This window comes from Nelusetta ayraudi, unplaced genomic scaffold (assembly GCF_046127955.1).
Source record: "Nelusetta ayraudi isolate G7.1 ecotype Tasmania unplaced genomic scaffold, CSIRO-AGI_Nayr_v1 ptg000060l, whole genome shotgun sequence".
NCBI lineage: Eukaryota > Metazoa > Chordata > Actinopteri > Tetraodontiformes > Monacanthidae > Nelusetta > Nelusetta ayraudi.
In genome coordinates, this window is record NW_027466110.1 from 3800187 (window position 1) to 3825864 (window position 25678).

Consider the following 25678-nt stretch of genomic DNA (forward strand, 5'->3'; position numbering starts at 1 on the left):
GAGGTCATGAACATTTATATCACTTTAGATGTGAAATGTCACTACTTCCATGTCGAACCTTAAAATGACCCTTTAAAAACCTTCCGTGTCTGAATCATGACTGGAAATGTTCACACTTGCGGCGTTCTGACCTGACTGGTTGTGTCGGTGCTCCTGGTAAATGCGGACTTGAGTCAGCCAAGGGTTGATGGTCAAAACCTTGACCTTGTTGCCTTTTCCGAACTTGTTCATCTTCCACACTTCTCCTTTGTCTTTGGTCGTCCAGTACACGTGGCCCTCAAACACGTCCAGGCTGTAGGGATGTCCGAGGTCTGGGGTGGGGGGGTGAAAACAGAACTTTCATCGTACTTGTGTTTAACGCTACATTTGTAGGTCCACGCTCTGGTCTGCAGGTCATCTCAAGAGTTCCCACCTCCCGAAATGATGATCTTCCTCTCCGAGCCGTCCGGCTTAATGGACTCGATGATGTTCTCTTTTGCATCGCACCAGTAGATCCGGTTTCCGTTCAGGTAGTCCACGACCAGCCCAGTGGGCCAGCCCAGCTCCTCCTCGTTCACCAGCACCTCCCTATGCTGACCGTCCATCCACGCCGACTCGATCCTGGGCTTCTTGCCCCAGTCAGTCCAGTACAGCATCCTGCCCAACCGCACATGAGAACAAAAAAAATCATTCTTGAATACCTGAAAGAAGCAAAAGAGACCTAAACAAATTCTGTTAAGCACAAAGCTGATGAGCATTGTACCCGAGTGATGGGTTAACAGCTATAGCAGCAGGCTGGTCCAGGTCGGTGTGGATCAACCACTTCCTGTAGCGCCCGTCCAGTTTGGCCACCTCAATGCGATTGGTGCCTGAATCAGTCCAGTAGATGTGCCTGTAGGAAGGAGACGGGTGAATACACGAAACCAAAAAACAAAACTTTGCACTGGCAGAGTCACAGTGCTGGTGAGTTACCCTCCAACCCAGTCCAGGGCGATGCCATCTGGGTTCGCGACATATCTCAAATTCAGATCGATTTCTTTCACCGGGTTGCTGCCAAAGTCGTTAAACGTGGTCATGTAGGCGCGTTTGATGGAGCCAAACTCGGATCCCCGACCCAGAACAGTCCAGTAGACGACACCTACAGCATGTCAGGGTCAGAGATAAAATCCAAGTTCAAGGTTTTTTTGGCTGGACAGACTTGATGGTTCAAAAGAGGAATAAAGAGGCAGGGCTTACTCAGCCCTTGTCCCTCTGGATCCCACAGGTAGTCCAAGGCCTGGATGTGCTCAGCGTTGTCCACGTAGTCTGAATACTGCTCGGAGGAGAGGTTGAAACGGCGGATGCGGACGTTGTCCGGCAGGAGCAGCACTGGTGGGTTTCCTGTGCAGAGAGGATCACGCTGTGAATGCTGCCGCCGGTGGATTCGATACAGAAGAAGCATGCAGAGGTTTCTTTGGGTCCTGGATGTGGACAGTGGACAGTAGAAGGTCTCACCCTGGGCAGCGCACTCCGTCCCATGCAGCTCCCCGAAAGAGTGGAAACCTTCGGCGCAGAAGCACTCGTAGCTTCCCTTTGTGTTCTTGCACTCCTGCGGACACGTGCTGTAAACCTCGCACTCGTTCACGTCTGTGTGCGAACGTCAGTGACAGTTAGTCTTGGTAGATAAAAACATCTGCTCTGTTTTTGAATAGAAGCCGACTTTACCTTCACAGTTGTGCCTCTCTGTCGCTTTGGGCTTGTATCCCGGCTGGCACGAACAGAGGAAGCCTCCGTTCTGCAGGTCGGTGCAGTTGTGCTCACAGATGTTGTGGCTGCACGTGTGATTGATGCTTCCATCTGACAGGACGACATGACAACATGAACTGAGCGACAAGGCGTGGAACAGTGACAAGGTGCAGAGATTTATTTAGAGATTTAGAGGTAAAAGGGAGAGCTACACCTAATGGCTTAATTTATAAATAAAGTTCTTGTACATTGCCATAAATAGGCACCATAATAAAAGTCAGTCAGTGTGTAAAATTGGGCATGACTTTTTCTATTGATAAAAGCCTCACATACTGCCCATAAACACATTCTGTCAGGCGGACTTCCTTAAAATAATTTGCACGCTGGACCTTTAAAAATGTATTAGAAAGCTTTAATCCTGTACACCTGCTGACAAAACAATTTTAATTATTATTCGTTTTTTGCATTTCTGAAAAACCTAAAATTGTATGTGTCAATTTGCAAGTCACCATTTGAACATATTTGTGATGCTGTACTCACGGCAGCCGAGCTCGTCTGACTGGTCACCACAGTCGTCGTAATCATCGCAGAGGTACTGCTGAGGGATGCACTGCCCGTTGCTGCATTTGTGCTCGTCGTTCGTGCAGGGTCCGTGAGTGGGACTTTGGCCTTCGCAGGCAGAGGGATAACAAACACCAGCGATGAGAGGTCGACAGTGGGTACTGCGGCTCAAACAAAGAAACACAAACCCCCCAAAAAAACACAGCGAAAGGGCGAAACAGGGAGCTGAGTTGAACTCGTACGTACAGTTCTCCTGCTTCTCATCGGAGCCGTCACCACAGTCGTCCACGGAGTTGCACAGCTCGTGGCTGTAGATGCAGCGGTTGTTGCCGCAGCGGAAGCGGAACGGCGTCTCACACTGGATGTCCACTGTGGATACACACAAGTGGTTCTCAAAATCCTTCACTGCGAGGTTCAACAGTCACGACAGCAACTATGATGGTGTTCGCGTGTGTGTCTGTGTGTGTGTGTGTGTGTGTGTGTGTGTGTGTGGTTGGGGTGATTTCCTACAGCACAAGTGAAGCTCCTCGTCCGAACTGTCCCCGCAGTCGTTGTCGCCGTCACATTTCCAGTTAGACTGGACGCACACGTGGTTCTTGCACTCAAACAGGAAGGGGGGGCAGTAGGTGCCGTTGGGAAAGCGGGTCGCTGTGAGATCAGAATTGGCACGTTAACTTTGGCATCGGCGGCGAGACCTCAATAGCGTGTGAGCTTCAGTCAGAGCTGGGATACTAACGGCAGGACGTCTCGTCCGTGTAGTCCAGACAGTCTGGGTTGCCGTCGCACTTGAAGCGCTCGGCGATGCAGTGGCCGCTGCCGCACTGGAAGTAGCCGGGGTGACAAGTCCGCAACTCTGAAGACAGACAAACAAACAGACAAACAAAATGAAGCACGTTTCTATTTCTGCCTTAAAGATTTTGAGCTCTAATTACGAGCATCTCTTCTCATGTCTTGTACACAAGTGAAGGACCATCAGTCAAAGGAAATAAATTACTTGGTGAGCCTTAAAAAAAATCTAGTTGTGTTCTTTGGTTTTTTTTTTTTCTTTTCGTTTTTTCTTCTTTGCATATTTGTGCGGCGCGCCGTTACTCACGAGCGGGCGGCCAACAAAAGAAGAGAGCCCACTCACCGCAGTCCCTTTCATCCGAGTTGTCCTCGCAGTCGTTGTCATGGTCGCAGACCCAGCGGTCAGGAATGCAGCGCAGGTTGTCACAGCGAAACTCGCTCTCCGTGCACGCACGTGGCGCTGAGGCGAGATGGGAAAACAGGGAGACTCAGGGCAAAGTGACCACCACTCATTTGATTTGAAACCATTCACTTGATTCATCTGTCATTTTAAAAAGCGTCGAAAGGGACGTCAAAGCAATCGCTGCGGGTGATTGGATCCTGCCTGTGTGTGCAGCCGCTGCAGCTGCTGCAGTGTGCTGTAAGAGTTCACTGGAGAGAGAGAGTGAGAGAGAAGATAAAACCCTCCTGGCATGAGCGCAACAGCCAGGGGAGTGGTACCAGCACGACTGAACCTCCGGGCCGCTGTTGAGGAGCTGCATTATTGCTATTAACTGGCATGTTCTCAGGCATGTTTAAATTCTCCGGGGGGCAAAGGGTGACAGGCTCCTTCACTCCCTCTTCCAGACGTGCCGAGGGCAGCCTGTTTCTCCGACAGCTGATAAGACGGCCTTTCTCAGCGGTGCGCTGTTGGCGGAATAGCTGAGCCTCTTGCAAACCCCCCTGGCCCCCCCCCCCAACCACCACCACCACCGCGACCCTCCCCGCTGTCCGATGAAGCGATAGCAGCTTTAGTCTTCGTCATCGGCACCTGCTTTGCATTCTGACAATTCGCAGAAGCCGTGCTTAGTCGATGCACTCGAGAGGCACTTGATGTCAAAAGCAGGGTTCCCCACCAAACGCGTGGGTGCAAGCGAGCGACGGTGAAGGGCACTCACAGCAGCTGCGCTCGTCAGAGTTGTCCCCGCAGTCGTCGTCGCCGTCACAGCGCCACCGCAGCGGGATGCAGCGGTGGTTGTCGCAGCTGAAGTCTCCGTTTGGATCGCAGGTCTGTTCATCTGCAAACACAAGCAGGTACACAAAGCTAGAGTCAGTTGTGTAAAAGACAAACAATAAATCCGCTTTATCCTATTTAAGAAATGTCTCACGTGTGACTGACTGGGTAGTTTTCAGAACCAGTGGAAAGCGCAAAATAAGATTATTAATTATTAATTAATGCATCAGCTGCATAAATAAACTGTAGAACAGCAGAATAAACTGTAATCAAGCAAAGCAGTGTGAAGTAAAAATAAATTGTATAAAGCAGCACGTAAATGAACTCTGCACAAATGTCTTTGTAAGAAGAAAATGCATTAAAGTTACATTTTAACTCCCTAAATTGCTCTCCCGTGTAAAAGTGTAAAACTGTCCATCCAATAATCAATTTACCTTGACTGCACAAAGTACATGCAATTAATAAACGTGTAACAATATATGTATCTCAAATGTAAATTACAATATATACGATGGCAATTAGCATCACATGGCGCAGCCTTCCAACTGACTCTTGTATCAACACTAAATATTAAATATTATGGCACTGTTTTAAATGACTTGACATAAAGAAATACAGAGGGAGTCGGTTTGGCAGAATTAATGAAGTGCTTTGTGAGTCTGTGAAGGAGACGGATCCTTGATGTTCGGGCTAATGATGAAACCCACAGTTTGATAATGACAAAAAAAAAGGCATCTTGCTCCCTTCAATAAGCCGCAACAGAGGGAGGAGAGCATCGTGCTCAGGACAGATGGGTGACCTCTATCCATGCCAGTGTGTGTGTGTGTGTGTGTGTGTGTGTGTGTGTGTGTGTGTGTGTGTGTGTGTGTGTGGAGGATAAGAGCAGCAGATGAGAAGCACAGACGGGAGAGGAGTGAGGGGAGCGCTAGTCTGAGCCGTCTCTACCACACGGTGCTGGGGGGGAGGAGGGGGTCAGAGATAGCGCCGTGTCCTGCCCTCCCAGACCTCCACCTGGCCCATCTGCTGCATTCTTACAGAAGATTAGTGCCGATCCTTGCGGTCCTGCGCCGGCATGGCACTAATGGAGACAGGGGGGCCTCTGATAAGAGTCGGGAGGGCCACGGGCCGGCGTGTTTGGACGCTCGAGAAGTACAAAGAGACTTGTGTGAACCCCGGGCCCCCACACAAGGACACAGCAAAAGAACCCCACGCCGCCGGCGGACAGCTCATAAATCTGCACCCCCCCCCCCCCCGACACCCCCACTCTTCCCGGGGCAAATGGCGGGGGAGGGAGAGCAGTGGGAGCGTCTCCATCAGCACCTCCTGCTACACGGCCGCGTAATGGTCCTGAGGAGGATGAGGTGTTGGCTAATTGCCCTTCACTCACATCTTTAACACAACCTTAGTATGTATTTGTTTTTATGCTTTTTATATGTTTTTGTCTGCAACTCACACTCGCACCTTCAGGCCGGAGGAAGTGTTCAATGCAGAATTTCAAGGCTCAAAAACTCTTTCTTCTCCACTGCCATCAGACTCCTCAACCGTTTATAATCATGTCTACCTCATCATATAACATCAATATCATTTTTTATTGTATTGCTCTATTTTGCTTTCACATTTTTCAGTTTTTACTCGTGTAGTTTTCTATTTATTACATATTTTATTTTATGCTAATTTACCTCCAGTTGACATCAGTGTGAACAGCGAGGAAAGAATTTAATTGCACAGAGAACTTGTTTGTCTTGCTTACACATGACAATAAACATTTGAATCTTGAATCTTGAATCTATGTGTAACCAAGGTGTAACCGATCCGTTACACATAGATTGTCTTTGAAAGTAGAGACTCACCGCAGCCCTGCTCATCGCTGTTGTCCCTGCAGTCGTTCTGGCCGTTGCAGACGGACCAGAGAGGCACGCAGCGGTAGTTGGTCTTGCAGACAAACTGTGTGTGGTTATCGCATCGATACGCCGGACCCACTGTGGGGGAGAAACACCAGGGGCTGTGGTTTATTACTTCTTTGGCTTGCTCAACTTTCTAGGAAGTGTTTTTAAATAGAAAGCTCTGTAAATTGGCCCTTTGTGACATCACAAAGGTTAATGACGAGTGTAAAAGTGAACCAGGTAAAACCAAGAGAAAGGTACAGGTAGGCTGAGTTTTTTTTTAGCAGGTAGAGATAACTGGAGTTTCCTACCTCTAGGATGAAAATGTGAAAAAAAAGATCTCATATGGGATCTTTAATTGTTTGAATTTATTTTATTTAAAAAAAATGGCCTTTGACTTACTGCACTCCTCCAAAGGTTCATCCGAGTTGTCACCGCAGTCGTCATCGATGTCACACTTCCAGCTCTGGGGGATGCAGCGCCCGTTGCGGCATTTGAACTGTCCGGGGCGGCAGGTCCTGGCGGCGCACTGCGCAGGGTCCTCGTCGGACTGGTCGCTGCAGTCGACATCGCCGTCACACTGCCACGACTCGGGGATGCAGCGTTTATTGGCACACTGCCATTGGTGGGCTTCGCACTGGTGTGTAGCTGGGGGGGATGGAGGTGTTAGGGAGGAGACGAGGCAGATCAGCTTTGTGTCAAAGAAAAGAAAGTTCCTAAACTTTGAGGATAAATTAAAGTTAGATATATTAAAAAAAATAATAATAATAATAATAAAAAAATCTGTTAAATCAGTCAACCAACCACAGAGAACTGGATCCTCGTCCGAGCCATCGTGGCAGTCCCGGTTGTTGTCGCACAGCTGTTGGGAACTGGTGCAGTTTCCATCATTGCACTGAAACTGGCCGAGCCTGCAGTAGCGAGGCGGGCAGGTGGGCGGCTCGTCCGAGCCGTCTCTGCAGTCCCTCTGACCATCACATTTCCACCATATTTGAATACACCTGTGGTGCAAAATGAGTCTGTTTAACATAGAGTCATGCACAAAAGAGCCCACGCAGCTCATAATACCAAATGAGCAGGCTTGGTGTTGAACAAAATATGTTTCAAGATTTAGACACTGTTGTTTACTGATCGTTTCTACAACATTATTTTGTACACACGGCTCACATGAAGTCAAACTATTGAATGCTGCAAAAACAAGTGAATATATGTCGTGCAGTGATATGTACTTGTAAAACATTTGGTTCCATGAATACTGCAATGTAAAGCGTAATAGATTATATTACAATGCAGAAATTTATAGCCTCGCTTCATTGTAGCGCAAGGTGGCAGATAAAAACATTAGGGGGCGCTGGTACCCCACTGATTTTTTTTTTTTGGAACAAATTAACAAGATATTGAGTCTTAGGACTTAGCCCTGCTGTTACATTTCTAAAAAGAAACATGAAGCAAAATGATGCAAAAATTTAAAAACTAAAACTTTTTTTTAATCAAATGGATGAGATTCTTTGAATTGATCCCACAAATTCACACTACTTTGAGAGAACCGCCTCAGCACTAAACCACTGCCTTGACACAGAAGACGACAGTTCAGACCGCAGAAAGTCAACAAACCGCTCGTTGTTGGCACATCGGTACTGGGTGCTGGTGCACATGGGAAGGCATCGGGTCGCTCCCCCCGTCTGGACGGTCAGGAAATGGTCGGGACACTCACAGGTGTGTCCCTGCCCCCCGTGGCGAATCAGGCATAGGTGCGAGCAGCCGCCATTGTTGGCCACACAGGGATTGTTCACTGTGAGAGGAAGAGTCACCGGCGTGTCAAACGGGGTTTCCCACAATGCAGCACTGTGGCCGCATTGTTCAGAGCTGCGCTCGAACACCTCAACGCCTCGTCTAGAGAAAGTTTCTATCTCCCTGAGCTGAGGTTCTACTCACTGATGGGCTGCCTGTAAGGATGGTACACGTGGATGTCAAACGGCCTGTGTGTGGTGTTGACCAGGAGCTGGCGATCGGAGCCGTCGTACTTGTTGCCTTTCTCCACCGAGCGCGTGTTCCAGTCGGTCCAGTACACGGTGTCCTCGAACAGCGTCAAGGCAAACGGGTGAGGCAGCGTTCCGTCATACACGGTGTGTCGGTGGTTGCCCTCCAGGTCCGAGAATCTGAAACAACAAACAAAAAGATCAAACCATGAGGAGGGGATACAGGATTGCCAATACAGCGGCGATGCAACAATTTGTTTTTCCAGAGGCCACTCGAAGTACTGCAGCCAAAATCCAAAATGGCCCAAAAAGCATTTTTTTCCATAGAATGCAATACAAAAATAAACTGTAAAAGGCTGACATGACGAATGCGACCTGAAACTCAGTTCATAATAAATCTTTCAATCATAGGTTTTTAAGTCATGGACTTTTAAAATTCTAAAGGCCAGAAAATCCCCAGCAATCTTAGCTTGTTCTGATTGGCTGATGTATCAGGTGAGTTACAGAGGCATGATGGGAAGTAACACTACTGCGCATGTTCTATTGGCCACATAACACAAAGGTAACACAGAAGCCAAAAGATTTTTTGAGCAGTGAGCAGCTCAATTGAAACGAATGGGCCACCGTATTGGATGCTGGGGGTCCGTACTGAAAGTACAACCGGTCCACCGCCGATGGGCACCTACTCGATATAGCCGAGGTGGGCGTCCGACCAGTAGAGCTTGTCGTTGGTGTAGTCAATGGTGATCCCGTTGGGCCACTCGACCTTGGTGGTGATGATCGGCACTTTGTTGACGCCATCCATCCCGACACGGCCGATGAAGGCTTTGTCGCCCCAGTCGGTCCAGTAGACAAATCTGAGAAAAAAGATTGAGAACATAATTTTGAGTCGCAACCTGTCTGCACACATCCAGGGGAAAGTATCAGTGGATGTCAGCAGTGCCCTAACAATGTTATCTCAGCTCATTGCCAACGTACCCATATTTGGGATGCAGCACGACAGCCCTGGGGTTTTCAAAGCAGAAGCTGTTGTTGGCATCGACGCAGTGCTCGGCCAGCTTCCTCTCAAACCTCCCGTCCAGCTCAGACACCTTGAGGCAATCCAAGAAGCTGTCCACCCAGTAGAGCTTCCGTGCCACCCAGTCAATGGCGAGGCCCTCGCCGTGCTGAATTCCGTTCACCACCACCTCCCTGTTGGTGCCGTTGAGGAACATCCTCTCCATCACCCTGCGGTTCACGTCGATCCAATACAGGCGCTTGTCCACGCGGTCAAAGTCCAAGGCCACCACGCTGGTCAGGCCCTGCAGGATGAGCGAGTAGGCCTGGCCGTCCGTCGACAGGTTCCTCAGGTAGTAGCGGTTGCTGAAGATGAGGTACGGCGAGATGTTGCTGTTCTGCCGACAGCTGTGGCCGTCCGGCTCCCGCAGGTACCCCTGGGCGCATTTGCAGACATATGAGCCGACGGTGTTCTCGCAGATCTGGCTGCACACGCCGGGCGTCTCGGCGCACTCGTCCAAGTCGTCGCAGGTCTTCTTGTCGGACATGAGCCGGAAGCCGGGGCGGCAGGTGCAGATGAAGCTGGTGGGCGTGTCGGTGCAGTTGTGGTCACAGTTGTGGACGGATGGATCGGTGCATTCGTTGACGCCTAGGAGCCGCAGACAAACATTCAAGATACCCAGTCAGTAAAAGCGAGACTGAATTATTATTATTAAATTTTTATTATCTTTGGCACAAATTCACAAATTCACAATTTTTCTTCTTGTGTTAGGATCTGTGTTGTTTCCTTCGTTCTAACACTATGAATTGTTTTTTTTTTTAAATTTTATTCCTTTTTTTTTTAATTCATATCATTCTTTTCTACTATTAACTTCTTCGATGAATCCGTAAAATCCACTCCAACTCACCGCATCCCTTCTCGTCGCTGTTGTCGGAACAGTCGTCATTCCTGTCGCACACCTGCATCAGGGGCACGCAGTGGCCATTGTCGCACCTGAACTCGGCGGGAGGGCAAGTGGGCGCCGGCGTGCGGCACAAGTGCTCCAGCTCGTCGGACTCATCCCCGCAGTCGTTGTCGCCGTCGCAGATGAAGTCGTGGGACACGCAGCGGCCGTTCTGGCAGGTGAACTGGTGCTGCTGGCACGTCTGGTAGGTGCAGCCCTGCTCGTCGCTGCTGTCCCCGCAGTCGTTGCGTCGGTCGCACCTTGTGAAAGAGGACGAAAGTGAATCAGAATCAGGTTCGTTATCGACAAGTAATCACAGAATAATAATAAGGAATTTGACTTGGTGAAAAAGATGGCTGGTCAGGGATCACACCTCCAGAGTCAGTTCACTTAATGTAAATGGGATCGTCTCAGTGAGGTTGTTTCTCTTACCTGTAAGAGCTGCGTATGCAGAGGCCGTTGTTGCAGGTGAACTCGTTGACGCCGCAGGACCTGCGCGTGCAGTTCTGATGTTCGTCCAATGCGTCCGCGCAGTCTGCATCTCCATCGCACACCCAGTCACGAGGGATACACTTCCGCTGGGGGGGTTGGTTGTTGGCGCAGGTAAACTCGGCACTTGTGCATATGCGGTTGGCTGACAAAAGGAAAAACAAGGTAGGGATTAATGAGAAGGAAAAATAAATGTGGCTGTGACCCAATGCTAGCCTGCACTGGTTGGCAACATATTCCAGACTGTATCTCAAAACATGCAGCCGGGCCTTCAAAATGTTCATCCGCCTAATGCCATTGATCCGCCAGTGTTTGAAGTGAGTCTCCTACAGAGGCTTAGGCAGTGCTTGAGATTTTTAGCTGCCGGCATCTTATTGTTGGAGCACACTTTGGTGAGACTTAAGAGTCCTGATCCACCCTGAGCCAGGAAGCCGGAGAAAGGAGACGTGCACAAAGTAGCGAGTGAGGCAGGGGAAATCAGGAATGTCATCTCCTTGGAATGGACAGCGTGGACAGGAGACCGAGATGCAGGGCACCGAGTGACTACCCCAGTCTGCCACAACACACTTCCCCAGAGGGGTGTACCCTAATCCATCAGCCTCCGAAATAACAACAAGATGAGGGAAGCAGGATGGGGGCGACCGGAGGATGGGCGACAGGCAAGGAAATAAAGGGGGGGGGGGGCCGAGGGATGCGGGGGAAGGCTACTGAAGAGGAGATGGAATAAACAAGGCAGCCAAAGCAGGAAGGGTTGGATTCATACCACAATTATGCCTTTGGTCTTCATCGCTCATGTCACCACAGTCATTGTCCCCATCACAGATCCAGGATGAGGCGATGCACCTGCCGTCGTCACAGCGGAACTGATCCGAGTTGCAGGTTCTGACCAGTGTGGCTGCGGAGACACACAGTGTGACGTTAGACTCTGGGTAAAGTAAGGTTTCTGAGTGAAGGCTTGGCAACTACTTACAGAATGAGACAGCTGAGAAAATAAGAAAAGCAGAAAACAAACAACCACATTTACTTTACTACATAAACTTTTAGTACTTTAGCTCTTGAAAACATGGTCACCCAAGTCATTGAACAAACACAAGCTGGGATTCAAGTCGTTGCATAAGATTTCAAGAAATATTGTTGCACGGCTTGTAAATACAGATAAATGCAATGTCATTTAATATGTAAACAGTCTTTTGTCAACAAAAATATTCAAATGATAGATAGATAGATGTATTATTTTCACAAAGCAATTATAACAAATTATTGACTTATTTCTGGTTTTGTGAGCAAGCTATATTTTGAAGAGGTAAACTAAAATATATGTTGATATATTTTAAGTATTTTTCTCATTATCACAGGTACACGATCACTGTTTCTTTTTTACTAACAAGCAAGACATATTACAACACCGGCAAAGCCTTGAAAGTAGTCATTTAGTTCCCATTCCCATGCGTGGCGAGCTGTCTTAACAAAAGCCAAAGTGAGGCTCTGTAACCCCCTGCGGGACAAAGGAAGGAGGGGGAGGTGCTGTTTGTCAGAAGACACTGAGGGGGCGTCACCGCGCAGGAATGTGACATACAATGGGGAGGCCAGACTGACCACATCGCCGACACAAAGAAACAAACCAGTGACTCGCAGTGGCTCTCCGCCACATCACTCACGGCACTCTCCCCCACAGCGTCAGACCGAACAGCTGACGACAGGGTGGGGCGGGTGCAGACGCACAAAAGCCGACAGGCCCATATTTTGGGGGAGGGAGGGAGGGCGAGGGAAGGGGAGGGTGTGACTTGTCCGCCACTCACCGCAGGAGAGGGGCTCGTCTGAGCTGTCGGGGCAGTCGGCCCCTCCGTCGCAGTACCAGTGGGCGGGGATGCAGCGGCCACTGGAGCAGCGAAACTCACTTTGGGAACATGTGGATGCAGCTGAGCAGAAGAAAGGCATGAAATCAATTAGTGGGCTAGGTGTGTGTGTATGTGTGTGTGTCTTTTAACATGCTGGCAAGGGGGCCAAATAAAGACTAATCTGTTTATTCCTCCTTTTATCCTCTTTCTTATAACTTAAGATAGATTAAAATCATTTTACCAGGATTATGTGGATTAAAACCAAGCACAGGAAACAGAATTTACAATAATCAACACCAGTGTAACAAGAAAAGAGTAGATCTTTGGATTTACAGCAAAGTGAGATGGTGCCTTGACATTTAGGTAATATTGTCCACGCTCAGGATAATAAAAATAAATATTTTTTTCTGTCGCCAGACATGTCAGAAAAACCTTCCTCAGTATGTGCTGCATGCTTCTTAGTGACAATGATAAAAGCAGAAAACGCTTCTCCACTTGGAGTCTGGTTCCAAGTCAAATCTCAACGTCCTTGTAAAACTTCAGATTAAGGCTACATTGTATTGAGTAATGAAACAAAAGCAAGCATAACATCGCTGTTATGCCGAACTCACCGCAGTGTGTCGGGCTCTCGTCGCTCATGTCTCCACAGTCGTTGTCGCCGTCACACAGATACGAACGGGGGATGCAGATGTTTGTGGACTGACACTTGGTCTGTTCTGGCTGGCAGGTTCTCTCCGCTGAAAAAAAAGGAAATTGTTGTGATAACGTAGGTCAGTCTCGTCATTCACGGAGCCAAAAACGCTCAGTTCGACGTCTCATTTTCCGCTCGAGTCCACTCACGGCAGTTCTGCTCGTCGGTGGTGCCGTTGTCGTAGCAGTTGTTCATGCCGTTGCAGACGTACTCCTTGGCAATGCAGCGGCCGTTGCTGCAGGTGAACTCTCGGCTGGGGTCGCACGGCCTGAACAGGCAGCCGGCCTCGTCGCTGTTGTCGCCGCAGTCGTCGTAGTGGTCGCAGCGGTAGTGGTAGGGCACGCAGCGTCCGTTGCCACAGGTGAAGACTGTGGGCTCGCACGTGTGGAAGGCTGCCAATCACAGTTGAGAACAGGTGGGGGCGTCAGCCAATGGAATGCCAGATGCATAGACATGCTGCGAGAGGTCGTTTTACCTGACAAGGCAATAAAGGACTGCAGCAACTGTGGGACTGCATGCAGAGATATGAAAACATTTGATTCGATTGTTAGCGTTAGTTTGATTTCATGCTTCTCCATGGGAGTTAAATCGCGCAAGAGCAGGCATACACACCAACGTAGTTGAAGGCAGGTTTGGGTCCTTCGTGGGAAATAATTAGAGTGGAACGAGAGAGTTTGTTATTGTGGTTAGCGAGAAGGTGGGAGAGGAAAGATGCACTCGTGCAGAAAGACCAAAACAGCTCAGCACAGGCAGACTGATTAGAGATGAGTGATGGGGTGTAATCAAAGATGGGACAGTTGGGATACATTTAGGGCCGACCTACCGCAGACTCTCTCCAACTCGTCGCTGCCATCCCCGCAGTCGTTGTCGTTGTCACATTTCCACTGGGCCCGAATGCAGCGGCCGTTCATGCAGGTGAACTGTCCCGGCTGGCATCGAGTTCCATTGTCGGGAATACAGTACCTGTTGTCAGCCAGGTACCAGCGGCCCTCCGACGGACACTGACACTCAGGCCCATTAGGGCCTAAATTGGGGGGGGGGGGGAAATGGCATTGAAAATGCATTCAGCCATGGGTACGTAAGCATGAAAGACGGCACCTGTGAGAGTCAGAGAAAGTTCGTACCTGGTGTGCAGATGTGGCTGCAGCCTCCGTTGAACTGCTGGCACGGACTATCACACTGCTGCTGTTTCCTGCCGGCCAGAACGTGCACGTCCATTGGCCGGGACGGAAGGTTCTGGATCATGACCCTCTGGTCGGAGCCATCGTGCTTGTTGGCGCGGTAGATGCTGCGCGTGTTCCAGTCGGTCCAGTAGATGAACTGGCCAAACATGGTCATGGCGAAGGGGTAAATGGCCGTGCTGACGATGACCTCCCGACTGGAGCCGGTGAGGGAAGAACGCTCGATCTTCTGTCTGGGGGCAGAGTGAAACAAACAAACGTGGTCGATGGATGGTGTTGGACGTTGTTTTTTCATTGGAAGAGTGCAACTTGTTGGCTCTTACAAGCTGGCGTCAGCCCAGTACAGTCGTTCTTCTTCGTAGTCCAGAGTGAGTCCGTTTGGCCACACCAGGCTGCTGTTCACAATCTCAGTCCTGAAGTTTCCGCCCAAGGTAGCACGTTCTATTTTTGCATGGGTTCCCCAGTCTGTCCAGTACATGTATCTGTGGATTAGGGAGCCATTAAATTCCAGAGAGTTAAATCTATTAGAGCAACAACCAAAGTGATTCCTGGGTTAGCATTACCCTCTGCAAGGATCCAGCATGATGGCCCTTGGCCTCGACACATGGGCGATGACGGTCCTGTGGGAGCCGTCCGCGGACATGGAGCTGATGCTCTGGTTGACGTAGTCACTGTAGTAGATTCTTTTATTGATCCAGTCGTAAGCGATACCATCAGGGGCGCCAAGATCTAATGAAAGACATCGAGCAGAACAACGTCAACAGCGTCTTCCCTACATCCAGGCATACGCAAGAGTATTTTGTTGCTGTGTGGACATAAAACCTACCATGAGCGACCACGACGGGCGGAGATGTGGGAGAGGAGAGGTCGATGTAGCTGATCTTGCTGGCTCCCGCCCCCGAGCTCTGAGTGAAGTAGATCCTCCTGTCGGTGAGGTCAAAGTCCAGCGCCACGGAGGTCCGTGGGACATTGACCACAGGGAAGGGCAGTCCGTGGTCCTCCGGGTCGAGGCGAAGGCTGCGCACGGTGCTCTCAGTGGTGTAGATGAGGTAATCGTCCCGCGACACCACGCAGCTCTCGTTATCTGCCGCGAGGTTCCCGAAGGCGCAGCTGCATTTTTTGTTCTGGCTGCCGGCCCCTGAGCCTGGCAGGGCGAAGCAGAAGTGGGCGCAGCCTCCGTTGGACTCGAGGCAGGGGTTGTGGTTGAGCTCCTGGGCAGTGGTGGGCTGAGTCCGCCGGTCAAAGACGGTGACGTCCCGAAGCATGTTGATGTTGTCTCTGATGACCGCCGGTGGCTCTGTGCTGCCGGGCTCTTTGCTTGCCTGGAAAACCTTCTTGAGGTTCCTGTCCACCCAGATGATGCTGTCCTCAAACACTGTGATCCCGTAAGGAGTTGGATAGCGACTGCCGTACCGGACGATCTCCGTTTCCCCGCCCTGGGGGCCGACCCGCGCGATCATATCCAGCGAGTCGTCGACCCAGTAGACGTATCCAGTTTTCCAGTCCAGAGCGAGGCCGCGTGGAGTGATGATCCCGGACGAGACTAAAACTGTACGGTTTGTTCCGTCCAATAGCGCTCGCTCAATCTTGGGGTTCTGACCATAGTCGGCCCAGAAGAGGAATCTGTTTCTGGGGTCCACCACTAAGTGGCGAGGCATGTCCACCTGAGTCTTCAGCAGCACCCTGCGGAATGTAGTGTTCAGGCGGAGCACCTCCACGTACGTCTCAGTCAGGAAGGCGTTGGTGAAATACAAGTTCCCTGAGGAAGGAATCCAGTTGGCTTTCACTCAAACATATTGCAAATATTTCATCATACAATTCATTAATGTTTCTTCAGTGAAAAATGGACAAAGGAACACATTTCTTGAGAAAATTGCTTTTTTAAGAAACTGTTTAATTAAACAAAATATGATTTAAATGTCCCATATCATCACCATTTTTTTGGTCCTAGCCCGAGAGCGATATGACCTCTAATAATTTCAAAATTAATCTAAGCCTGGGTTCTAAGATCCTCTTTACGAGTCTCAACTATTTCGAAAGAAAGTATGTCATGTACGGATGCGTAAGAGATGATCTTTTACAAAGAGACAGAATTGCACGAGACTGACAGTGTGTAGCCAAACAAAACCAGTACTGGACACTGTGAACGCCAGCCTACCTGCTGCCCAGTCCACAGCAATGCCTCGTATCCCGTTGCGACCTATTCCAGATGTTATCACACTACGTAATCCCGAGCCATCTGCCTTGATCCGTCTGACCCCATTTTGGCCGGCCACTGTGCTGCTGAAGTCACACCAGTAGATGAACTCGGAGCCCATGTGAACATCGATGTGTAAAGCATTACGGCCTGCAGGAGGACAATAATTGTTAGATATTGTTTTTTTTACGGACTAGTGGGAATGCGTGACCAAACAAAAAAGATGCATGAAAGACACTGAGCCGTGCAGACAGACCATCAGGAGGCAGTCAGCACCCACAACACCCCTTTCTTTTTGCTGCCCTGACATCCCGAGTCATTCTAAGAGGGGGGATGGTTGGCCCCACTGACCCCGTCTCCCCCCATTGTGTAGTAAGTGTCAGAATAATAAGATGATGAACGATTAACAAATAGAAAGAGCAGCCAACCTCTCCCGGCCACCGGCACCATGGCCTCAGAGTGGTCCGAGCCCTCCAGGCTGAAGCCCTTGACGGCAGACAGAGTGGAGATGACAACGTAGGACTGGTAGTGGTTGCACGTCCTGTTGTCGGCGTTCAGTTTGAACCCGGTGGCACACGCACAGCTGAACAGGCCCTGCGGCCGAGGCAGGCAGAGCTGCTCGCACACGCCCACGTTGTCGGTGCAGCCGTTGGCTGTGCCTGCAGAGGCTGGGTTTGGCGGACACAATACAGTGTAAGAAACTCATGGGGGGGGGGGAAAGAGTCAGAAACAGAAGAGGATGCTGATGTTTTTGCACTCACTCTCCCTGTGGTGCACTTTGAGAACTCTGAGGCCCGACACATTGTCTCGCAGAACGACCCTGTTGGCTCCTGTGGACTTGTCCACACGCTCGATGACCTCAAAGTCCCGGTCAGTGAAGTACAGGTAGTTGTCATAGACAGCCACGCCCCAGGGGTGGGACAGACCACTCACTATGGTGATGCGGTTGGTGCCATCGGGATCACCGCGCTCAATCTGTGGAGATTTACGCCAGATTAATAAACAGAAATAGAAGTTTAAGGAACAACACATGGAGTTTTACATGTAATAAACTAATGCGAGGTGAAAGCAGACCCACCGTGCCAGTGCTTGTAACTGCCCAGTAAAGCTTGTTCTCTTGAATATCCACAGAGAGAAACTCGACGTGGTCTAAGCTGTTGGTGAACAAGATGACGGGGTTCGAACCATCCATGTCTGCAGATGCCACCTTGGCAGGAATGCCGCTCTCTGTTCCCTGGTCTGTCCAGTACAGTTTGCTGTAAGAACATTTGATAATTGGTCAAAGCTTATTATTTCTTATCAGCGTTTATGACATGTGGAATTGCAAAAAAAAAATAAATAAAATAAAAAAGTTGATGGTGGCTTCATGGGATATGAACTTATTTTATTTAGAACAGAGCAAAAATTGTGTTTTGAGTCCACGGAGGAAAAGATCACACAATTTAAAAATGAAACAGCATCCAAAAAGTTTTGTGGTCAAAAGGCATGAAGCATTGGCTTAGAGTTGTCTTTCCAGTGCCTTTCCTACACAACAGTTCTCTGTTGAGGCGGAGCAGATGGCGATGAGACGGCTGTTAGAGTTCAGTAGCTGTGGAGATGAGTGGCCCTGCCAGCAGTGTGTTAATGGGGCTTACCCACGTGCTGGGTCCACCGCGATGCCAACAGGGCTGCCTGCGCCAGTTGGGGAGCCGTTGTTTGTGATCAGAGTTTTTCTGTACTGTACCTCCCCTCTCAACTTCAAAACCTGCAGCAGTGCGCACACAAAGAAGTGTTTGTCATCAAAATTGAACACATGTTCCGAATTTCTATTACAATTCATTGCCAAAACTTATAGCAACCTCAATAGACTGCGTGGCTGGATTTGTGTAGTAAAGGTTCAGCGTTATCCAGTCCAAAGCCAGGCCAACAGGGGAGCCAAGCATGGCTGCCGGGGCAAACTCTGTCCTGTTAGTGCCGTCTGACTTCACCCTGTGGATCTCACCCTGAGGGACAGAGGAAAACTCACCTCAGCCACACAACAGTATGTATTTATTCCATCAGTGTCCTCAAGCGAGAATTAACTGTCACTCTTTGGATTGAATGTGGTGCAGTGAGTGGTAGTGCAATCAGCTTTTCACTGCACAACACAGATTCATGTTTCCAGTTAATAATGAAGCGTTTGACTAGAGGAATCCCGGACAGGCTTGTTACCGGGTGTTCCACCCAATAGATGGTCTGCTCGTTGTCATCAAAGTCGACGTCGTAGCCGTTCTGCAGCCCGGCGACAGGGACCATGGCGTCGTTGGTCTTGTCATCTGGGTTCAAGGAAATGCCGTAGATGATGCTGTCTCTCACAACCACCAGGAAAGGGTCTTCGACTAAATCCCATTGAAGTGCCAGAAGTGGAAAAAAACGACAAAAAAAAGGCAACCTGTGAACATGCAAAGCTTAAACCGTGAAACTTTCTCAAGGCTCAAATTTTATTTAACAATGCCATATAGATGCAGCATGATTTACGTCATGGTATATTTATAGGCCCTTTATCTATGAGGAGAATTGACGGAAGGTTAATTCCACAGCCTGATTTTGATTTGTCATCAAAGATTAAAGTCCATGAATGTCTTGGGGGCATTTTCATTCTTGGATAATCATCGGCCTCAAGGCGAGACCGTGCTCAGTGTAGCCTGAATGGACTGCAACCTGAGATGAGTGAAGTCGCTCACCCAAGGGAGGCTGGCTTTGAATTAAAGGTCCCTTGTCTTCTTAAGACCTTAACGGGGTCCGATCGTTCATATTTATGATACGAAACAGTGGTTAAGTTGTGGCTAAATGGATCAATCAGATACATTTCGTTTCTTTAAAGATTTTCTGTGAGTTACTTCTAAAGAGTTACTGCTAAAAGTCATGCCTAAAAAACATGTTTCACAGGAACAAACTTGCTCTTGGATAAAGGACTTATTTGTATACACTTGTATAAACTATTCAGATTCATCAGGTCTGATTTGCTCTCCAATAAACCATGTGAAAGGGTTCCCCTGCTTTTGGCAGAATGCAAACCTCTCGTGCAGGTGATTTGGTCCGCTGCCAGCGTCCAGCCTGAGGGGCAGGCGCACGAGTAGTAGGCTGGTCCCACCGCGGAGAGCAGGCAGATGTGAGTGCAGGGACTCCTTAAGCAGTGATTTTCACCTACGCCGAGAGTTGAGAGATAAAATGTCTGGAGTTTTAGAGCCTGAACGTACCGAGAAAAAAACAAACGGTTGGCTGTGTTTGTTGGCCGTACCTGCCGGTTGCCTGGCTGGGTGCACTGTCACCAGACCCATTGGCTGAGGGAGGTTGAACAGCATCACTGTCTGGTTCTCCCCATGCCACTTATGAGCCCGCATCACGCGGTTGATGTATCTGTCGGTCCAATAGACAAAATCCTCAAAAATGGTAATTGCGTGGGGATGTTGTAGCACCTTTTCACAGAGAGCGGCAAAAGGAAAAAAAAGAAGTGTGTCTTACACAGGCTAAAAAGGATCTCAATCACATAACACAGAAAATGTCAAAATGACGACTTCTATCTCAAGTACCCACCAGGTCACTGGCCAGAACTTGCTTCCTGTTGTTGCCATTATAATCACAGTAGTCAATGAAATCCAAGTAGGCATCAGCGAAGTACAACAAGTTGTTGGGATAATCGATGGTCAGGCCGTTGGGCCAGTACAGCTTGTCGCTTATGATAACAGTCCTTAATTTCCCGTCCATGCTGGCCCTCTCAATGCGGGGATTCCTCCCCCAGTCAGTCCAGAACATCAGGTGAGCGCTGCCAAACAAAAAGCCAGACTGCTTAGCCCCTGGTTATTAAAATCCACCCAAACAATAACATTTCAACACAAATTGTTTCTCGTAAGTCACTGACCTCTCCCTCGGGTCCAGCACCAGGCCTCTCGGGTTGGTGACGTTTTCACTGACCAGCACGGTGCGATGAGTGCCGTCCAGTTTGGACACCTCAATTGTCTCCAGAACATAGTCGGTCCAGTACAAGTTGCGACCCACCCAGTCTACAGAAAGGCTCTCAGTGACGGTGACGCCGCTGTCAAATATCTGTCAGGAAAAGAGGCTTTTTTTAAGTGAGAGGGAATTTCACACCCTTTTCACAAATTCACACGCTAAAAATTAAAAGGACCTGGTGGGATTGTTAGATTCAGCTGCCAACTGCTGTGGCAGTAAAGAAGACGTTTGTTGATTAAGTCGAACCTGTTATTAGTGCATGTAGTTAAGTGGATGTGATATTTTGTGTTTGCTGGGTGTGGATGGAATGTTTATAATAGTAGCCTCCAAAAAGTTAAAGTCAGGAAACGTTGAGAGAGGATGTTGTATCCCAAATAATTAACCTGATGCTCTCCATGATCTTGTCAGACATTTGTGTTTCAGTGGCAAAAACAAAACTTTAGGTAGCCAATCCATTTCCAGTACTACAAAAACAAATATATATATTAATATATATATTTATATCCCCCTCCCTCAAAAAAACTCACCACAGTTCGGTCTGTGCCATTTTTGTTAGCGCTCCAGATTCGGTCTTGGCTCGTATCAGACCAGTAGACGCGATCGGTGGCCGAGTCAAAATCCAGGGCCACGATGTTGCGTCCGTCCCGAACCAGCGAGCGCACCACGTTGGGCTGGGCTGTGATGTCATCTTGCACGATCTGATTCCGGCTGGCCACCAGCAAGAACGCCTGCCGAGAATCTGCGCGCACAGAGCAAAAAAATCCCAAACATCCGTCCTCAAACTAATAAGCCCTTATCAGCCTGCGCTCGCCAGCAAAAACTCCGCGACGGGACCGGTAAATAGAGCCGACTCAAATGGCCGTCCGCGGGAATGCACTCCTGTCCAAATAGGGACCTATTGTATTACAGGGTCTTTCAGCGGGTCATCTGTGCTGAAGAGAAGCTCATGTCAGGCACGCTCCCCATAAACAAGCCCTTTGTGGGTGATTATGTTCTAATTACACCAGTGATGGCCAGTGAGTGACATCTGTGTTATTTGTCTTATCTGTGGAAATCAGAGGAGCCTGGAGAGGGAAAAAAAAAGGGCAGCGTGACGCTCTCAGCGTCTAGGAGCGCCAGGCAACCCTCACTCACGGCTCACTGCATCCAGTACAGTGGAGAAAATGTAGACATACCTGTATGCGCTATCGTCTTAAACAATCAAATTACTGTAGGGCAGATAATGAGGCCTATTTTGCCGTACGAAAATATGCCTTTTGTGCATTTTTCCCAACGTCAGACACATTTCTTTCCGTACCTGAAGCCTTGCATGTGCGCTGGTCTGCTTCAAGAGTGTAGCCCTCCTGGCAGTGGCAGCGGAAAGAGCCCCTCTCGTTGAAGCAGTGCTGGCTGCAGAGTCCAGGTGGGCTGCACTCATCGATATCCTGGCAGGTTTTGGAGTCGTTGCTCAGCTGAAAACCCACAGGGCAGGTACACTGGGCCCCGAACGGCCCCTGGATGCAGCCGTGGGTGCAGCCGGCGTTGTTGTCAGTGCAGCTCTCCTGATCTGAGTGGGGATGTGGAGGGCAGGCATTATTTCAGAGCACTAAAAATGAAATTAAGTGCTAACATATGAGCGCAAATCTAATCATTTATGTTATACTGAACACTTAATGACAATCACAAACCACTTTAAATAGTCTGCAAAAAGCCAGAGCTATTGATCAGTTCGGAACAAGAGCGTTCTAAGAAGGACAAGAGATTTTTTTCCACAAATAGGTCTATGCATAACAATGTAACTGACGAAGACACTGTGAAATTTGTTTAAACTGAATCAAAGCACTTGGGGCATTTCTGCCAATGATTGAGATTGTGGTCCTACCTGGCAAAGGCTCGTCTGAAAGCGGTGAGAAAGGCAAGAAAGGAGAATCACAGATCATTTTAAAGTTAATAACAGATCATAATCACACACATGCATGATTTTTTTTTTTTTTTTTAGCACAATACAAAGACAAACACGTAGCGTTGAGTGCATTATTTTGGTAACGTTAATCAAATACAGGCAGTAACAGAATCTCAAACAAATCCAGTCCAGTCAAAGCTCGATCCTGTTTGTCATGTGAAATTACAAATGAATGGAATTAGAGTTAGCCAGCAGACTTACAAATGCAATAAAAGTAATCAAGTCTTTCTGATAGGCCCTGGGGAAAAATATGTTTATATTTGTAAGACTCAGCAAGGAAAGCGAGCAGAGAGCTCAGACTTACTGCAGAGGGGAGACTCGTCGGCGCCGTTGGGACAATCGGGGGTGTTGTCGCACACCGTGGTGAGGTTGATGCACAGGCTGTGGCCGGGACACTGCCACTGCCAGCTGGGACAGCGGAAGGGCGGCGTGGGACAGTCCCTTTCGTCGCTCAGGTCCCGGCAGTCGTTGTCGCCGTCGCAGATCCAGCTGCGCAGCACGCAGTTGCCGTTGTCGCAGCGGAAGAAGGAGGAGGGGCAGGTGCGGGGGGCGCAGGCGTGGTGCTCGTCGCTGCCGTCCTCGCAGTCTGGGTGGCCGTCGCACTCCCAGTTGGACGGCAGGCAGCTCCCGTCCGACTGGCACTGGAACTCGCTCTCATGGTGGCACATGCCGGGCGGCCTGGTGGCTGGGATGGAGAGTCGCCACAGGTCGACGGGTTAATAAAAAAGAATTCAGCCACCGGCTGACTCGCGTCTGTGTGACAACAGGCCGAGACACTCACGGCAGTCGCGCTCGTCCGAGCGGTCGCTGCAGTCGAAGACGCCGTCGCATCGGTAGTAGGAGTTGACGCACTGGTGACCACGGGTGCACTTGAACTCGTTCACTGTACAGTTGTAGACTGAAAAATCCAGTAAAGTATGTTAAACCTCATGCTTCATTTTTTTTTTTTCTTCCTGCAGTTGTATATGAGCGCTGAGGTCACGTGTTGCGCAACACTGAACATGAGATAAGCGGCCTGCAAAATGCTCGTTAACCAACACTTATGGGATCATTGCACACGATGCATGATGACAGTAAACCTGCTTTAAATCAGGACACAACTCAATATACAAATGACTGAAGTAATGAATCAACACGAAAAAAATTAAATATACATTGTGCTTGAGAATAACTTGTCAAAGTCGTAATTGGCATTTATTTAATCAATTGAAATAGCAACTACTTTTGATTACTTTTGGAAACACAGATTAAAGCAGTTCATTATAGTTCATTTATCACGAGTGTTATGACCTGGATCAAACTATAAAAATAAAATCCGTAAAGACACTCACTGCAACCCTGCTCATCTGCTCCATCCACACAGTCCCTGTCACCATCACACACATAGTTGGGGTCAATGCAGCGGTGGTCTGGACACTGGAACTGTCCTGGATGGCATGTGCTTCCCAAATCTGTCACACACACACACACACACACACACACACACACACACACACACACACACACACATAGTCCTTTACCTTCTACATGTCCTGCCATATTTAATCTTCAACCTCCTTGCTAACATATTTCACAGAGCTTTACATCAATTTGCTCAACACTCACGGCAGTTGGCCTCATCCGAGCCGTCCCCGCAGTCGTTATCGGTGTCACAGCGCCAGGTGTGAGGGATGCAGTGCTGGTTGGAGCAGGTGAACTGATTGGCAGGGCACGTTCCAGGCACCCGGGTGGGACAGTTGGACTCATCGCTGTTGTCGAAGCAGTCGTTGTGGCCATCGCAGCGCCACCCTGAGGGCACGCAGCGCTTGTTGGCACAGGTGAATGCAGTCAAAGAGCAAGTGGTGTCTGAGGAAGGGAAAGGATTTGTGTTTTAGATTTTGAATAAGAAATGAGGCGCCAAACATTGACTTGGGGGTGCAATTAAAGCAGTAAGGCAATGGATGTTCAAGATCCCTTATCATAACCATTTTCAAATATTTATACGAATTATCCAAAAACGTCAAGTCGGACAAAAGAGCCTATTTAGCCCTCTGTTTACAGCCTCCCACAAACATTCTTATTTTTTTAGATTTCTGCTGAACCTGATGAACAGAAATGAGGCGTAAAGTCTCAAGGTTGGAACAAACACCTGGCTGGAAGTGTTCTCCTTAACCAAGGAGACCTATTAGTGCCCTTTGTGACACCATAAAGGGGTCACCTACAGATGTGTTTTAGGAGACACTTTCTGAAAGGTGGAACAAAGACAAGAAGAAAAGAATGGACTTCTGATAATGTGAATTTTGACCTTGAGACCTTTAACTGTTTAGCTTTGGCTACCTACAACATGGAAACACCTTGCAGCCTAAAGATCTAATGTATTTGCAGAAAAACTCATTTAAGAAGTGTTTAATCTTCACAGCATCACAAACTGAACACAAACTGAAGCCGTACTGTTGATTCCACAGTTGACTTCGTCAGTGTTGTCATGGCAGTCATCAACACCGTCGCATCTGTAGCTGTTTGGGACACATTTGCCGTTGCCACAGGAGAAGGAGTTGGCTCCGCACTGCAGCGTGGGGGGCTCGTTGGACGGGTCCTCCACGCACGTCTGCTGGTTGGGCATCAGCTTCATGCCGTAGGGGCAGCCGCACACCCGCTGCGAGTCGGGGGCCGGGAAGCAGAAGTGACTGCAGTCCCCGTTGGGATTAGCCAGCCTGTTGCAGAAGTTGGAACCTGAGAGGGGGAGGTGAATGTAATTAGCAGGTATGTGACGGACAATGCGGCACAGTGAAGACAGCCACTGACCGGTCTGGGTCTGGGTGCTGAAAGACTTGACGTGCATGATGTGGCTGATTCCCCGTCTGATGACGACCATCTCCCCACCGTCAGTCTTGCGCACACGCACAATGCCACCCAGGCGCCAGTCAGTGTAGTAAGCATAGCCTTCAAAAAGAAGAGCAGCAGTTATTCATCCTTCATCATCAATCTGTCCTTCTTGTTCAATCTGCTATTACTGCTAGAACTTCAAGATTTAGCTGTCCTCCACTTGGGGTTTGCCTGGATAAAAAATATGCTAAAACTTCAATGGAAAATTATGTTTTTGGACAAAAGAATTGTTTGTACCTTCAAAAATGGTAAGTCCGAATGGATGTGAGATCTGGGCGACCCGGTCCAAAGACATCCTGTTTCGTCCATCAAAATTGCTGTGCTCAATTTTGTCAAAGAAGGCATCCACCCAATACAGACGCATTGCACTGTGTGACAACAGCACAGAAACACGGCACAGAAGTCACAATGAGGGCAGAAATAAAACATTTAGTAAT

The 25678-nt window shown here is 48.9% G+C and overlaps 1 protein-coding gene across 3 annotated transcripts in view; it reads right to left on the minus strand.

Annotated features, from left to right (window-relative positions):
- The window catches only part of lrp2a (low density lipoprotein receptor-related protein 2a), a 43565-nt gene that overhangs the window by 4564 nt on the left and 13323 nt on the right, over window positions 1-25678 (minus strand). Inside the window, exons 19-72 of one of the 3 annotated variants that reach the window (XM_076039739.1) lie at window positions 25479-25609; window positions 25161-25298; window positions 24807-25088; window positions 23982-24221; window positions 23708-23827; window positions 23158-23274; window positions 22681-23061; window positions 22296-22310; window positions 21732-21980; window positions 20962-21173; window positions 20343-20527; window positions 20018-20246; window positions 19722-19899; window positions 19499-19627; window positions 18653-18819; window positions 18301-18444; window positions 18097-18206; window positions 17541-17718; window positions 17224-17437; window positions 16891-17130; window positions 16424-16612; window positions 15092-16024; window positions 14829-14994; window positions 14589-14747; window positions 14209-14498; window positions 13908-14108; window positions 13697-13723; window positions 13560-13595; window positions 13234-13476; window positions 13005-13130; window positions 12355-12474; window positions 11319-11450; window positions 10499-10700; window positions 10031-10326; window positions 9105-9771; window positions 8813-8983; window positions 8083-8306; window positions 7762-7939; window positions 6952-7148; window positions 6550-6795; window positions 6115-6243; window positions 4209-4328; window positions 3395-3511; window positions 3002-3118; window positions 2776-2913; window positions 2512-2634; window positions 2245-2373; window positions 1684-1815; window positions 1474-1605; window positions 1216-1359; window positions 952-1117; window positions 743-871; window positions 413-636; window positions 132-311 (exon numbers count right to left, since the gene is read on the minus strand). In XM_076039739.1, the coding sequence (XP_075895854.1) occupies window positions 132-311; window positions 413-636; window positions 743-871; window positions 952-1117; window positions 1216-1359; window positions 1474-1605; window positions 1684-1815; window positions 2245-2373; window positions 2512-2634; window positions 2776-2913; window positions 3002-3118; window positions 3395-3511; window positions 4209-4328; window positions 6115-6243; window positions 6550-6795; window positions 6952-7148; window positions 7762-7939; window positions 8083-8306; window positions 8813-8983; window positions 9105-9771; window positions 10031-10326; window positions 10499-10700; window positions 11319-11450; window positions 12355-12474; window positions 13005-13130; window positions 13234-13476; window positions 13560-13595; window positions 13697-13723; window positions 13908-14108; window positions 14209-14498; window positions 14589-14747; window positions 14829-14994; window positions 15092-16024; window positions 16424-16612; window positions 16891-17130; window positions 17224-17437; window positions 17541-17718; window positions 18097-18206; window positions 18301-18444; window positions 18653-18819; window positions 19499-19627; window positions 19722-19899; window positions 20018-20246; window positions 20343-20527; window positions 20962-21173; window positions 21732-21980; window positions 22296-22310; window positions 22681-23061; window positions 23158-23274; window positions 23708-23827; window positions 23982-24221; window positions 24807-25088; window positions 25161-25298; window positions 25479-25609 (10442 nt within the window). The remainder of the gene's footprint in view (window positions 1-131; window positions 312-412; window positions 637-742; window positions 872-951; window positions 1118-1215; window positions 1360-1473; window positions 1606-1683; window positions 1816-2244; window positions 2374-2511; window positions 2635-2775; window positions 2914-3001; window positions 3119-3394; window positions 3512-4208; window positions 4329-6114; window positions 6244-6549; window positions 6796-6951; window positions 7149-7761; window positions 7940-8082; window positions 8307-8812; window positions 8984-9104; window positions 9772-10030; window positions 10327-10498; window positions 10701-11318; window positions 11451-12354; window positions 12475-13004; window positions 13131-13233; window positions 13477-13559; window positions 13596-13696; window positions 13724-13907; window positions 14109-14208; window positions 14499-14588; window positions 14748-14828; window positions 14995-15091; window positions 16025-16423; window positions 16613-16890; window positions 17131-17223; window positions 17438-17540; window positions 17719-18096; window positions 18207-18300; window positions 18445-18652; window positions 18820-19498; window positions 19628-19721; window positions 19900-20017; window positions 20247-20342; window positions 20528-20961; window positions 21174-21731; window positions 21981-22295; window positions 22311-22680; window positions 23062-23157; window positions 23275-23707; window positions 23828-23981; window positions 24222-24806; window positions 25089-25160; window positions 25299-25478; window positions 25610-25678) is intronic. The other 2 variants (XM_076039737.1, XM_076039738.1) reach the window with 2 other exon arrangements.